At 40.3% G+C, this 14,894-nt stretch overlaps 1 protein-coding gene and 1 long non-coding RNA gene across 3 annotated transcripts in view; both read right to left on the bottom strand.

Moving 5' to 3' along the window:
* ITK (IL2 inducible T cell kinase) overlaps window positions 1–14,894 on the bottom strand; it is a 77,205-nt gene that overhangs the window by 22,254 nt on the left and 40,057 nt on the right. For both annotated transcript variants that reach the window (XM_021939905.2, XM_021939906.2), the window contains exons 6-8: window positions 9,860–10,011; window positions 4,392–4,457; window positions 281–335 (exon numbers count right to left, since the gene is read on the bottom strand). In XM_021939905.2, coding sequence (XP_021795597.2) covers window positions 281–335; window positions 4,392–4,457; window positions 9,860–10,011 — 273 coding nt within the window. The remainder of the gene's footprint in view (window positions 1–280; window positions 336–4,391; window positions 4,458–9,859; window positions 10,012–14,894) is intronic.
* Window positions 5,956–7,732, bottom strand: LOC110743556. Its single transcript, XR_002522828.2, has 2 exons — window positions 7,303–7,732; window positions 5,956–7,232 (listed from the first exon to the last, which is right to left on the bottom strand). It is a non-coding gene; the product is annotated as an uncharacterized LOC110743556 (long non-coding RNA).

The following is a 14,894-nucleotide window of genomic DNA, read 5'->3' as shown; positions in this document are numbered from 1 at the left end:
TTCTTTCTTTCCTTTTTCCATTTCTTCCCCTCCCTCCCTCCCTACCTCCTTCCCTCCCTCCCTTCCTTCCTTCCTTCCTCCCTTCCTCCCTTCTTTTGACAGGTTCTTGATCTTGCCCAGGCTGAAGTACAGTGGTACAATCACAGCTCACTGTAACCTTGAATTCCTGGGCTCAAGTGATCCTCCCACCTTGACCTGACAAATTGCTGGGATTCCAGGCATGAGACACTGCACTTAATTCATTTTGTTTTATGTCAAAAGACAGGTTAAGGAGACTTACTGTGTCCCAAAGAAGTTTTTCAGCTTTGTCTCGGCTGATACTCTTATTGTACCACCTGAAAGCAAGTAAAAGTCATATGTCAATGACATATTTTAAAGTGTCATTAGTTATAAAAGACAATGCTAGAAAATTATATGGTCATTTTCTATTTCTGACAGTGCTTTAAACAAATTTTTAAACAAAATTTTAAGTCTATTTTACTACTTAACAAGCCTGCACACATATGTTTCTACCAGTGCCTTTAAACTCAAAAGCAAATGCGTGATTCATTTCCAGGTATTAAAATGTTTAATTGGAAAGAAACACATGAAACAGAATTGGCAAAATATCTATCATTGTTGATGCTGGGTTTGGGGAACATGGATATTCATTATATTATTCTCTCTACTTTTGCATATGTTGGAAATTTTCTAAAATAAAGTTGTAGAAAACATCAATTTTTCTCTTCTTTTCATAAGTCAGTAGGCAGTTGGTTGTAAGGAGGAGGGTGCTAGTGCAGCTATAAAAATGTAATACCAGTTTGAAAGTTTAGCAAAAATCCTTTTAAAACAACTGTAGTATTTTCCTCTTTAAGACTGGTCTTCCAGACATTCTGCCAAGTAATTGCATTCTTTTTATAATTTTGTTGTCTGGTGAAAAACAACTATAAAATGGTAAAGAAGAATATAAATGATTTTTAGGGATGAAGGTTTTTTTTTTTAATGTTGTTAACAATATTTGAGCCAACATCCTAACCTCTCTGGCTGCTTTTTAGGTGAAAGGAGGCAGACTGATCCTCGGTTAATAATCAGTTTTGAAAATTAATAAATCCAGGAGGAAAGAAGGTCTGGGTAGGGAAGAAATACCACTTAACAAACTTGTTTGGCTATTTGAGAGTAGCCATGATTAAAGGAATTCATGGATTCGTTAGAGGTTTTTGAACATTATAAGACAGAATAGTACATACATTACACGAACATGGGCTCTTAGAGATTATCTAATTGAGGATTGGGAAAATATAGGCTTCGTCTCATACACAAGCCCCCAGCAATAGTAGTGGCTGCCTAGAGCTGTGCATTGAAAAGGTTGTCACCACCATGGTGGGTAAATAGTTTCACTATCAAAGGGTGATATCTACCTGACCTCAGTGCACGGGAAGGGAATGCCAGCAAGAGAGTCATGATTTGCTTTCCTTCATCTTGTCTGAACCTTCGTTTTATGGAGAAGGGATCAGAACTCAAATAGGATGAGGTAACTTGCCCAAGGTCATGACTGCAAACCAAGGCAGGAGACCTGAATCCATTAAATTTACCAACCCATGACTATGTTATCAGGTGGTACATATTTAAGTACTTAAGCAGATCTCACCTGAAACTAGACAACACTAAGTTCACGAATAAAAAGTTATCATACTGGAATCTTTCATATATCCAGTTATATACTAAATATCTGCATATTTGCTTGTAAGTCATGTTATTTTCCAGCTGAGATTCATAATCTGGAGAATGCAAACTGAAAGTGCACAGTATAACTAGATTGTTTTGTTTGAATGGTATAGTGTTTTATTTTTGAAATGGCTTAAAATACTTTTAGGTGGGTGAATAGACTTTTTTTATTTGCTCCAGGCGTCACCATTTCCTATTGCTTATCCTGTTGGAATTTTGAGTTTGCTCCTTTGATCATAAGCAAAGAGATTCTGATTAAAAGCAAAGATGAACAAACAAAACTACACAGTTTAGTGGTCATTTGAAATAATGCTTATTGTTTTTTTATTCAAAGGTATTGCCTATAATTTTGTTATTTTATTTAAGCATATATCCTATATGTTTTATGTCAGCTCAAAAATTCTTAGAACTGACGACTCTTCTGTTCACTGAGGGAAGGGCTACTCACACATACTTGACCAAAACAAACCAGGTTGAGAGACTACAGAAAATGATGGTTCTTCACTAAAGAATCTGCTAGAATTTCAGCAACAAATAACTCGACCACATTTGAATTAAGAACCCTATTGTGTTAATAGGTGTCCTCATTAGCATTATTCTTTAGGCCTGGTATCTTATATTTAGTGAGTAATTAATTTTTTTAAATTTTTAAATAATTTCAAACTTACGGAAAAGCTGTAAAATAGTGTAAAAGAACCCTCATCTACACATCACCCAGGTGAGCCAATTGTTGATATTTTATACATTTGCTTTACTATTCCCTTTAGACATAGATTGACTTTTCTTCTGAACTATTTGAGAATTGACTTTTACTCCTAAGTACTTCCATGTCTATTTCCTAAGACACAGAGTATACCCTTATCTAACCACAGTAAAATTACCAAAATCATGAGATTTAAGATCTACATAATACTAGTACTTAACTGCAGATCTTATTCAAATCTTATGGGTTGTCCCAATAACGTATATTATAACAAAAAATATTTTTTGTATGGTTCAAGATCCAGCCCAGGATCACCACTGTATTTAGTTACCATGTCTCTTTAGTCTTTTTTTTCTCTCTCTCTCTCTCTCTTTTTTTAGATGGATTTTTAGATGGAGTTTTGGTCTTGTTGCCCAGGCTGGAGTGCAATGGCGCAATCTTGGCTCACAGCAACCTCCGCCTCCTGGGTTCAAGCGATTCTCCTGCCTCAGCCTCCCGAGTATATGGGATTACAGGCATGCGCCACCATGCCAGGCTAATTTTGTATTTTTAGTAGAGATATTTGCTAAACTTTCAAACTGGTATTACATTTAGTAGAATATTTTTAGTTTCACCATGTTGATCAGGCTGGTCTCATTCCTGACCTCAGGTGATCCACTTGTCTCGGCCTCCCAAAGTGTTGGGATTACAGGCGTGGGCCACTGCGCCTGGCCTCTTTTGTCTTTTTTAATGTGGACCAGTTTCTCAGCCTGTTGTGTCTTTCATGATATTAATGATTTTTCTTTTTTTGAAGAGCACAAGACATTAATATTAGAGAACATTCTCTAATTTGGATTTGTCTAATATATCCTTATGAATATATCCTCATGAGTAAATTCATGTTGTGCATTCTTTGAGCAGGAATATCACAGAAGTGATGTGTGCCCTTCTCAGTGCATCACATAAGAAGACACAAGATAGCTTTTTGCTCCATTATTTATGTGCATTTGGATTGATTGTTTAAGATGGGCCTACTAGTTACCTCCACTTTGTAATTACAAGTGATTTGTGAGGAAATACTTTGCGACTATGTAAATATCCCATAGCTCATCAAACTTTAATCTGCTAGTGGTGACCTTCATCGAGGATTCTTGCCTGAATCAGTTGATACTCTGGGTTACAAAATGATGATTTTTAAACTTTATCATTCATGAGTTGGCATTCTGCTATAAGAAAAAACCCTTTCCTTTTTATTTATTTACTTCTTTATTTATCTATCAGCCTATTTATTACAGATTCTTATATTATTCAATGGTTTCTAGTCTATTACTTATTTTAATACTCATTATTTATTTTGATACCAAATTGTCCCAGATTTCATCAAATGGAGCCCGTTAAAGCCAACTTCTGTGCTCATTTGACATGCCCACATCTTTTTGGCTGGGCACAGCAGTTCACACCTGTGATCCCAGTAGTTTGGGAGGCCAGGGTGGGGGCATCACTAGAGCCCAAAAGTTCAGGACCAGCCTGGACAACCTAGCGAGATTCTGTCTCTACAAAAAATTTACAGATTAGCTGGACAAGGTGGCATGTGCCTATGGTCCCAGCTACTCGGGAGGCTGAGGAGTGCTTGAGCCCGGTAGGTTGAGGTTGCAATGGGCCGAGATCACACTACTGCACTCCAACCCGGGCGACAGCAAGACCCTGTCTCAAAAAGTAAAAATAAAAATTAAAAACTTATTTTTAAGTACTTCTTTACTTTCTGGCACAAAAAGATGTTCTAAGTTCTTTTTTGTTCTATCCCTACCCCAAGACTTTTCTTCAGAAAGTCCTGGTTCTTTTTAGTGGAAAGTGTTATTTCGGAATTAAGAGCTGGGTGGTATGTGTGAACATTACTATTGCAATAGAGATCTTCTGGTATTTTTACAGTCAACCAATAATTTATTCCTAACCTAGGGAGGATTCCTTAGGACTGTATTTTCCAAAAACAAATAAAATATCTTACTCATAGGTTTCCAGATTATTTGGAGATTTTTCCACCAGATAACTGCTTGGTACATATCCTTCATGCCTGTTAAAAGGAAAATTAGTGTTTAGACCTACATAGAACTAAGTTTTACACCGTTTTATAGGTTTAATCCATTAAAAGTCATTTAAAGATTGGGAAATATCATATTATTTGGCATTTGCGATAAGACATTTTAAAATTTAGAATAAAAGAATTGGTAGGCCAGGGGCGGTGGCTCACGCCTGTAATCCCAGCACTTTTGGAGGCTGAGGCAAGTGGATCACAGGGTCAGGAGTTTGAGACCAGTCTGGCCAATATGGTGAAACCCTGTCTCTACTAAAACTACAAAAAAAAAAACCAAAAAAAAAAACAAAAAAAAAAACTAGCCGGGCATGGTGGTGCATGCCTGTAGTCACAGCTATTCGGGAGGCTGAGGCAGAAGAATAGCTTGAACCCAGGAGGCGGAGGTTGCAGTAAGCTGAGATCATGCCACTGCACTCCAGCCTGGGCAACAGAGCAAGACTCTATCTCAAAAAAAAAAAAAAAAAAAAAAGGAACTGGTAAAACTAACAGCAACTTGCTGTCTGTTAAAGGCAGGTTGATTTCACTACTAAAATATGAAACATAATAGAGAAGAAGTGGCGATTTTACTTAAAAAGTTCTGTTTGCTGCTCTCCTCATTGTGAAATTTCCTCTACTGGAAAAAAAGATTAATATTCATTCTCTATTTTCTATAAGGAAACATTTTTGTGTGATAATCAACATTTTTTTCCACCTTAGTACTATCATTTTATAGTCAGGAAGCCAAAATAATTAAAATATAAAAGATGACTTTCCAACCACAGATTCTAAAAGACACTACCAGTTGGCATTGTAAGCTTTTTAATTTAAGGCCTCCCTAATTGAGCTTCTTCAGATATGAATGGTATAAACACAAGAAAAAAGGATAAAGCCAGGCTAGATTTGGGGATCGGGAGTCTCTTTTGAGCAAGAATTAATAATTGTGCATAAACAAAAAACATAATAAACAAAATAAGAATATCAAACTTCTTTACATTTGTGTATAACTTTGTAGTTTTCAAAGCACTTTCACATTCATTATCTCATTTAATACCACAAGGTGAAAATGACATCCCTTCTGCTCTCTGGATCTCTGACTTTATATGTGTCAAATGAAGGGCTTAAATTAGATTATACTTAAAATCTAGTTTAAGTAGATACTCCATACTATGCCAATGTAAAAAGATGACTGATAGGCTGGGCGCAGTGGCTCACACCTGTAATCCTAGTACTCTGGGAGGCTGAGGGGGGTGGATCACTTGAGCTCAGGAGTTTGAGACCAACCTGGGCAACATGGTGAAATGCTGTCTCTAGAAAATATATAAAAATTAGCCGGGTGTGGTGGCATGCACCTGTAGTCTCAGCTGCTTGGGAGGCTGAGGCATGAGACTCATTTAACCTGGGTGGTGGCGGGTGGGGGCAGTGGTATGGAGGTTGCCGTGAGCTGAGATCATGCCACTGCACCCTGGCCTGGGTCACAGAGCAAGACTCTGTCTCAAAAAGACAAAACAAAACAAAACAAAACAAAACAAAACAAAAAAAGATGCCTGATAGTTTATTGCTCTTTATTCCATAACATGTTCTAATTTTCTTACAATAAGGCCAATTTTCAATCTAGTGATTCTGTTTATGGGAAATGTGTAATCGGTGCACAGAGTTGTGAAGAGTGAAGAAATCAAGACTGGCGATGCCAAATACAGGATGATTATCTTATATTTTACTCCTCTGGCAGACGTTGCTAAGCAATCACGGCATAGTTTCTTTGCAGAATTGGACATCTGCCCTCAGAATCATCCTTCGCACAGTGCTCAAGGCAGCCATTCCGACTGAAGAAAGTTAGCTTATTCTGAAATTTGCCATCCCTTCTGTATCACTCTTGTAATCCCCTTAACTACGTCTGGTGTTGCCATACTATACTTTTCGAATTATATTAATGGATCAAGTAATATTTTGCTTTTCAATAGAATATGCCACCCAAAGCTGGGCCATCTACACAAATGATAACTCTTATACTTGTATGTGGATGTGTAGACTTCCCAAAGCTCTTTCACTTCCATCATCTCATTGATTTTCTCAACACTGTGATATAGACAAAGCTGACATTATCATCTGCATTTTACAGTTCAGGAAATGGATTCACAGCGGAAAAGTGACTTGGTCATCTGTGAATGACATGGTCACACATATGAAATGGTCATCTGTGAATCTTCAGCTACATATGACAAGAGTAGCTGATAAAGTCCGAGTCCTCTGTCTCCCCATCTTGTGTACTTTCCACTATACCACACTATCACAAAGCAAACGGGAAATTCCATAATGCTGACTGGCTGCTGGGGTGTCCTCTTTGATGCCCTTTGAAGTGCATAGTTAAGCCTTTCCACAGCTCACCAAATGAAGGGTTTAACTATCATTTGGGGAAGTAAGACCTAGAAGAAATTTCCTGGTACGTTAGGTGTGCTAAATAAGGTCAGTTGATTGAACTAATGAATTTCTAAGTCCGTTTGGTGTTTGGAAACCCTGTAGACAGCCTTGAACCTATTTCAGATATGGGCCTCTCTATAATGGACAAAGAGAAGGTGATGTGACCAGCCTTAATTGTCTTCATGAATCAACTAAAGAGGGAGGTTCCAGGTGAGGGGAGTTGGAGTCTGTTCTTAGCTAGCAAACTACACTGCCTCTCAAACCATTGTTCTGAATCTCGTCACCTTTTACCCTATCTCACTTCTGTCTTTTCTCCCCCTGCAATGGGGTTGATAAGCCTACCTAAAGAGGAAGCACCTTGAAAATCTCACTTCTGTCTTTTCTCCCCCTGCAATGGGGTTGATAAGCCTACCTAAAGAGGAAGCACCTTGGTGTATGTAAAAGGTAAAGCCTTATCCTTAAAGATATTTGTGCCCCTCTTTTGTTTTTTTTAACCCATCAGATTGGCTTTTTTAAAAAGTTCAATGATACCCAGTCTTGGCACTTTCATAACTCCGTTAGCAGGAATGTAAATTTGGCAAGCTTTGTGATGAAATTACATGGCAAAATTAAGATATCACATACTCTGACTCAACTGTTGCACAGTTAGAAATGTGACATATAGGCCAGGCCTGGTGGCTCATGCCTGTAATCCCAACTACTTTGGGAGACCAAAGAAGGAGAATTGCTTGAATACAGTGGTTTGAGACAAGCCCAGGCAACACAATGAGACCCCACTTCTACAAAAAATTTAAAAATTATCTGGGCATGGTGGTGTGTGCCTACAGTCTCAACCACGCAGGGGTCTGAGGTGGGAGGATCACTGGAGCCTGAGAGGTCAAGGCTGCAGTGAACTGTGAGAGTGCCACTGCACTCCAACCTGGTTGATAGAGCAAGACCCTGTCTCAAAAAAAAAAAAAAAAAAAAGAAAAGAAAAGAAAAGAAAAGAAAAAGTAATGCTTTATATATATATATATATATATATATATATATATATATATATTTCCAAAGATGGCCAAGATACATGAATACAAGATCTTCATTAAAGCCTTGTTTGAAACAGCAGAGGAAACAAATAAACTGGCAACTAAATGTCCCACCATAGAGGGTTATTTAAACACTTGTAATATAATCATACATTCTAATATTGTGCAATTATTATTATTTATTTTTTGAGACGGAGTCTCGCTCTGTCACCCAGGCTGGAGTGCAGTGGTGCGATCTTGGCTCACTGCAACCTCCACCTCCCAGGTTCAAGCAATTCTCCTGCCTCACCCTCCCGAGTAGCTGGAATCACAGGCTCCTGCCACCACACCCAGCTAATTTTTTGTATTTTTGGTAGAGATGGGGTTTCACCGTGTTGGCCAGGTTGGTCTCGAACTCCTGACATCAGGTAATCAGCCTGCCTTGGCCTCCCAAAGTGTTGGGATTACAGGCGTGAGCCACTGCGCCCGGCCTATGCAACTATTTAAAAAATGAGGTAGATTTGCATGTACTGGTATGAAAAGATCTTCAATGTGTATTAATATCATTAAAAATTAAAAGCAAGATGCAGAACAGAATGGATCAACTTGGTACAAGCGAAAAAAGGATGCATTTGCATAGGTATAACTTTTGTTTATGATACACAAGAAGGTATTAATAGTGATCCTTTTTTTTTTTTTTTTTTTGAGACAGAGTCTTGCTCTGTCACTCAGGCTGGAGTGAAGTGGCACCATCTCGACCCACTGCAACCTCTCCCTCTTGGGTTCAAGTGATTTCCATGCTTCAGCCAGTGGAGTAGCTGGGATTATAGGCGTGCACCACCACACCTGGCTAATTTTTGTGTTTTTAGTAGAGACAGGGTTTTACCACATTGGCCAGGCTGGTCTCAAACTCCTGGCCTCAAGTGATCCACTCGCCTTGGCCTCCCACACTGCTGGGATTAGAGGCGTAAGCCACCGTGCCCAGCCGAATAGTGATTACTTTTGGACTTGATGCGGGGGCAAATGGAGGGTGGCTTATTTTTTATGTCTATTTTTCTCTACTGTTAGTTAAGTAAAATGTTGACATAAATGATCCATATGTTGCAATGACAGTTTTCTTTTTTATATTTTAAAATTAATAATAACCTCATACTTTGAAAACATTTAAACCCTTAATATTAAGATACAAAGATGTTTGTTGCAGTGTTGTTAATATTTGCAAAATATTGGAGATCACGTAAGTGTTCAACAAGGGAATTTGCTAATTTAGAGTACATTTATGGCTGGATTGATGCAACCATTGAACTCATATTCTGGAAAATATTCCAGAGCATGGGTTAATACATCTGATATATTAAGAGAAAAAAAAAAAACCTTAAAAGGCAGTGTGAATCTCATGCTCGGTATTTTTTTTCATTCAAAAGTTGCATAGTGGGAAAGTGGTATTTGTACAATCTTATTTTCTCCCTGAGTCAAGTGGATGGCTAGTTCAATGACTGCGATTGTAACTAAATCTTTAGTATCTTCTTTCTGATGCATCCTAACATAATTATCAATCTGTACCATCTCTACACACACCTTTTCTTTTCACCAAAAATAAGTGCTTTCTAATGGGATGTACCTTCAGCCTCACTTAACACTCAAGAACAATAACACTTTACAGAATAAATTGCCAAGCTCCCAAATTGTAGATGTCAGTGGAAAAATCCAGGGTTTTTTTTGAGATGAGTTTGGGTCTGGAGTGCGTGAGATGGGGTGCAGGGAGCAAGCATAGCAAGTGACTGCCTCAGAGTCACTTCTTGAGAAGAGGAAAAACGAGCCTCAACTACTTCCTCTTCCTCCCTCTTCCTCCTGCCTCTGCTCTCCTCTTCCACCTCAGTACTGCGGTCACGCTGCGGGAGATAGGACAAATCATCCTGGTATTTTATTTGTTCGCACCACACCTCAAACAGAGGGACAGCAGCCACAAAGATGCCTTACCCATTCCTGTCCTGGACTCTCCACCAGTGAATCTCAGAACTGTCCAGCAGGCAGTACTCTTCGTTGCGCCGCAGTGCGAGTTCCTGAGGATCATTGGTTTGGTAGTCATACAAGGCAATGACCACAGTTTCTTCAGGTTCCCAAAGTGGTCGCTGGGGAAGAGAGACAACAAAACCAAGCAAAGACATAAAAAAGGAGGGAAAATGCCTCCTTTCATTGGGGTGTCTGGGGAGACAATCTGCCTTCCTCTGGTTGACTTTCTTTATGAGTGAGAGTTACGGCACTGAACATGGCAAAAAGACATCAGTGCTTGGAATTAATCACATTGCTCATTCTATGAGGTAAATTCTGACCACAGTGAATTCCAAGCAGCCACATGATTTTCACAAAAGTCTGCTGGTTTCTTTATCCGCACTATGTTATATGCGGCAGCCTCTCTGCCGGATGCATCATGCCCTTGGCAAAGGAGATACAGTCAACATTAAGTCTTTCAGTTTGTGCTTTACTGATATGATTTATGGGTTTATCCAGATCTACAGAATCATAGGTTATTGGAGCTGGAATTCCTCTAACAGATCATTTAATACACTTTTTCATTTAGGATGAGGAAACTGAGGCCCAGATAAGAGAAATGGACCTGGCCAATCTACCACTTGAATTAGCCCTAAGACTCTCTCTACTCTAGCACCTGTCTCCCTTCCTTCTCCAATGGGCTCTATTGCTGATGTCTCTGTTCCTCAGTCCCTTTCTTAGGATTACATATTGAGGACATGAAGAAAAGACCACAAAGCACACAGTTGCCAGAGTTCAGGATGGGCATGCCTACTATGGGTTAGCAGACTTTGTGAGAGTAAATGTGCGGAAAGATCGAGTTCCTCACTAGAATGTGATTTAGTGTTAGGAAGTCACAAGTTCTCTGAGTACATTGAAGCATTTGGTGGCATAAAAATACTGGAGCTGAAAAAAAAGTCTTATCATACTGATGTAGTATGTTATCTCAACTGAGCCCAGATTGGATTTTTTTTTTTTTTAAATAGAGACAAGATCTCACTGTGTTGCCCAGGCTGGTCTCAAACTCCTGGGCTCAAGTGACCCTCCTGCCTTGGCCTCCCAAAGTCCTGGGAGTACAGGCATGAGCCACTGTGCCCGGCTGCAGATTGGAATTTGAAATCTAGATATTTGTGGAGCTTGTGAGGATGTGTAAATGGGATGCTACAGAAAAGAGTGGATGTCCTGAGGCTTTTGCTCTAAGAGCTCATGGAGGGAGGAATAGTGTTCAAGGATGCTTGAAGAAGATGAAGGAGAGCTATGGCATTCATCCCACTGTAGGTCAACTCATTGGTTAATATCTGTGAAGAGAAAGATCAGAGCATGGTCCTCAAATTATGATGGTACCTTTCTGCAGGAGGCACACTGGACATGTATTTTTTTTTTCTAACAATCATGCAAGCTTGGAATATGGGGATTATTTTGAATATCACAAAGTTTGAGGTATGCTATAGGCCTTTAATGGGTGATGGTCAAGAATGCAAAGTGCTCTGTAGAGTCCCACATTCCACACAACTTTCGAATATCCTTGTAAACATTCACGTGATGAGAAACCAGCTTATACAATAATTATATAAGAACATCCTGAGCCTAGATCCTATCCATACCCTATCCAAAGCACTGGATTTCCCAAGAATGCAACTACCTTGTACTTTGAGGGAAGACTATACTTTGGTTCAGAAGTTTACCAAGAGTTGTTCATCATTTTGGAAAATTATATCACAGGGGTAACGCTGCAGTTGAGTCCCAATGCCACAATTTTTATCAGTTGCATTTGAGATGTCAAATCCAACGGGATCCTACCTACAGGTGCAAGAAAATGACTATTTCATTCTGTCTTCCAGTGCAGTCATGCCCCAATATTTATACAGAAACACATACTTTATTTTATTTTTTTAATTTTTATTTATTTATTTTTGAAATGGAAATTTTGTTATATATATTATTTTTCCTTCCTTCTAAGTATTACAGTTAGAACATTTATTGATTTTTTTTTAAAAAAGTATGTGTAATACAAAAGTTAGCCAGGTGTGCTGGCACATGCTTGTAGCCCCAGCAGCTGCGGAGTCGGAGGAGGGAGGATGGCTTGGACCCAAGAGACAGAAGGTGCAGTGAGCTATGATTGCACCACTGCACTCCAGCATGGGCAACAGAGTGAGGCCCTGTCTCAAAACAACAACAACAAAAATTAATTAAGTACTTTAATTAAAAAAAATATGTATTCATATGGTATATTATTTATGAATTTCTTTTCAGGATAACAAAAGGAGCCTTACAAAATATCCATCATTAAAAGGCAGTATTGAGTTTGATAAGGTTGGGAACCATTATCTGAGTGAGAAAATCAAGGGATGGCATTTGGAGAAACTGAGTCTGTGGGCTCAGGAAGGGTTGTTTGGGAGCCTCCATGATGTGGTGAGGCACGAAGGGAATGAGGATCCTGTCTCCTGGCCACTCTGCTACAGGCCTCAGCATAACCTGACCCCCCAGGACCTCTGCTGGTCCCAGGTGGGAAGAGCTCCACTGGGCTGAGGGGCCCTCACAGGGAGTCCAGGTAGCAGTGGCAGGGATAGGGTGCCTTAGTAGGCAGCCAGGGAAAAAGGACACATGCAGACTCATTCTAGTGGCCCCTCAGCAAGCCCTGGGTTGACTGGGAGGGACTGTAAGAGGAAGAGTTGAGTTCCCATGGATGCAAGGGGCCAAGAGGAATTGGAATTTGGACTTCAATGTGAAATACGACCTTGTTTGTATCCATAGGCAAGAGAGGCCTGGGATTGTCCTTCACTCTGACCATGGATATTCTCCATCTTGAACAAAATAGCCATCCCCCGACCCCAGAGGACTGGCCCTGCTCACAGCGTTTTTCACATAGAGCATGAGACCTGTTGGCTCAGACTAGATTAAAAACATAGTTTCTCTGTATGACAATCCGAGATGTCATTACCACTCAGGGAGCAGAACGAGAAGGTGAGGAGAGAAATGACTCCAAGTGGCTCAGATAAGAGAATCGTTGCATTGGATTTAGACATGCGGTTGAAACTAGAACAATGATTCCAAAACCCTTGTGGTCAGAACACTCAAAACAGTATCCACGATACTCCTCCAAGAAGGCTGAAAAGCCAAATGACAGAGTGCAGCGAGAGAAGGATCAGCAGTGTATTCTGGCTTTCACCTTCATTGATACCAAAAACAAAGACACAAGAGCAGCCTGGCTTAAGATGAGAGGTGTGGGTTTAGGCGGGACTGTTGAGGGAACCATCTGCAAGGGAGGGCAGTAGGATTCCGAATCAGGCCTTCAAGGGGGATGGTGAAATAGTCTTCAGAAGGTCAGTGAAAGAAAAGGAGAGAGAGCTCATTCTCTGCTACAGTTTCAGTTTCTTTTCTGTTGTGAGGGAGTAGGCTGATGACAGATCTAAACACCAGGCTGGAACTTTGAGGATTTAGAGCTTCCTTTATGGGGACGCTGCCAGTTTTGAAATGTCACCATGTTGGCTGAAGGGAAAAAAGACAGAGCTCATTCTTCAGGAAGAAGCATGAGGAAACGGAATCAGTAAACTCTGGTTAAAGAATTTGCTCTGGAATGAAGAGCGAGTACTCAAATGTGGGTATTGGTCGGGCACAGTGGCTCACGCCTGTAATTCCAGCACTTTGGGAGGTCGAGGTGGGTTGATCGCCTGAGGTCAGGAGCTCAAGACTTGCCTGGCCAACAATGCTAAAACTCCGTCTCTATTAAAAATACAAAAATTAGCTGGGCGTGATGGTGAGCGCCTGTAATCCCAGCTACTCGGGAGGCTGAGGCAGGAGAATTGTTTGAACCTGGGAGGTGGAGGTTGCAGTGAGCCGAGACTGTGCCATTGCACTCCAGCCTGGGTGACAAGAGCAGGATTCCATCTCAAAAAAAAAAAAAAAAGTGGATATTGGTGTTAATATTATCATAAGGTCAGGGCCATATCCCCTACCTAAAGGTCATGATCCTTTCTCCCATCTCTCTCTCTTTTTTTTTTTTTTTTTCATCTCCTTAACCAAATAAGCTGCCCTAGAGTAGGTACTGTGGTATCTAAGACTTGTAAGTCAGTGTATTATAGATCAGTGAGGAGGTTTATTAAAATGCAGATTCCTGGGCTCCTCCCCCAGCATTTTGGACACAGCAGGTCTGGGGGTGGGGTCTAAGAATTTGTATTTCTAACATGCTCCCAGGTGATACAGATGCTTCTGGTCCATGGGCTATACTTTGAGAACCACCACTCGAGTTAAAGACCACCACGCCAGAAACCTTGCATCCTACTAAGTTGCTAAATGGCCTTGGAAAAGCCTTAAGACCTCCCTTGGGATTTGATTTCCCAAGCTTTACAATGAGAATAAAACTAAAACCCTCTGAAGTGGATAGAACAGACAGTAAGTTTTAAAATAGATAATAAAGGGGTTGAAGTGCTTTGAAAAATATAAAATACCAACAAATGTATGTCTCCAAAATGCTTGCATAGAGTGAGTATGCACCTTTTTTTTTTTTTCTGGAGACAGGGTCTTGCTCTATCACGCGGGTTGAAGTGCAGTGGCACACAGTCATGGCTCACTGCAGTCTCGACCTCCTGGGCGCAAGTGATCCTCCTACCTCAGCCTGCTGAGTAGCTGGGACCACAGGCGTGCACCACCACACCAGCTAATTTTTAACATTTTTTTCTAGAGATGGGGGTCTCACTTTGTTGTCCAGGCTGGTCTCGAACTCTTGGGCTCAAGCAATCCTCCCACTTTGGCCTCCCAAAATGCTGGGATTACAAGTGTGAGCCACCATGCCAGCCACACTTTTATAGAGAGTGCGCTGATACTATACTCCAAAGTGGTCAGGTGAATGGCCACCCAATTTGATATCAGTATTTGTTGAATAAACAAAGTGACATGGAGATTTAGCAGCTGAATGGTTCTTTAAGGGGACAGACCCCCAAGTCAGTTGAAGTCCAAAAATACCCAATGTGTTGAGTTTCGCTGA

This window comes from Papio anubis, chromosome 5, assembly GCF_008728515.1.
Source record: "Papio anubis isolate 15944 chromosome 5, Panubis1.0, whole genome shotgun sequence".
Lineage (NCBI taxonomy): Eukaryota > Metazoa > Chordata > Mammalia > Primates > Cercopithecidae > Papio > Papio anubis.
The sequence above is the reverse complement of the archived record's forward strand: the minus strand, read 5'-3'. Positions and strand labels throughout refer to the sequence as shown.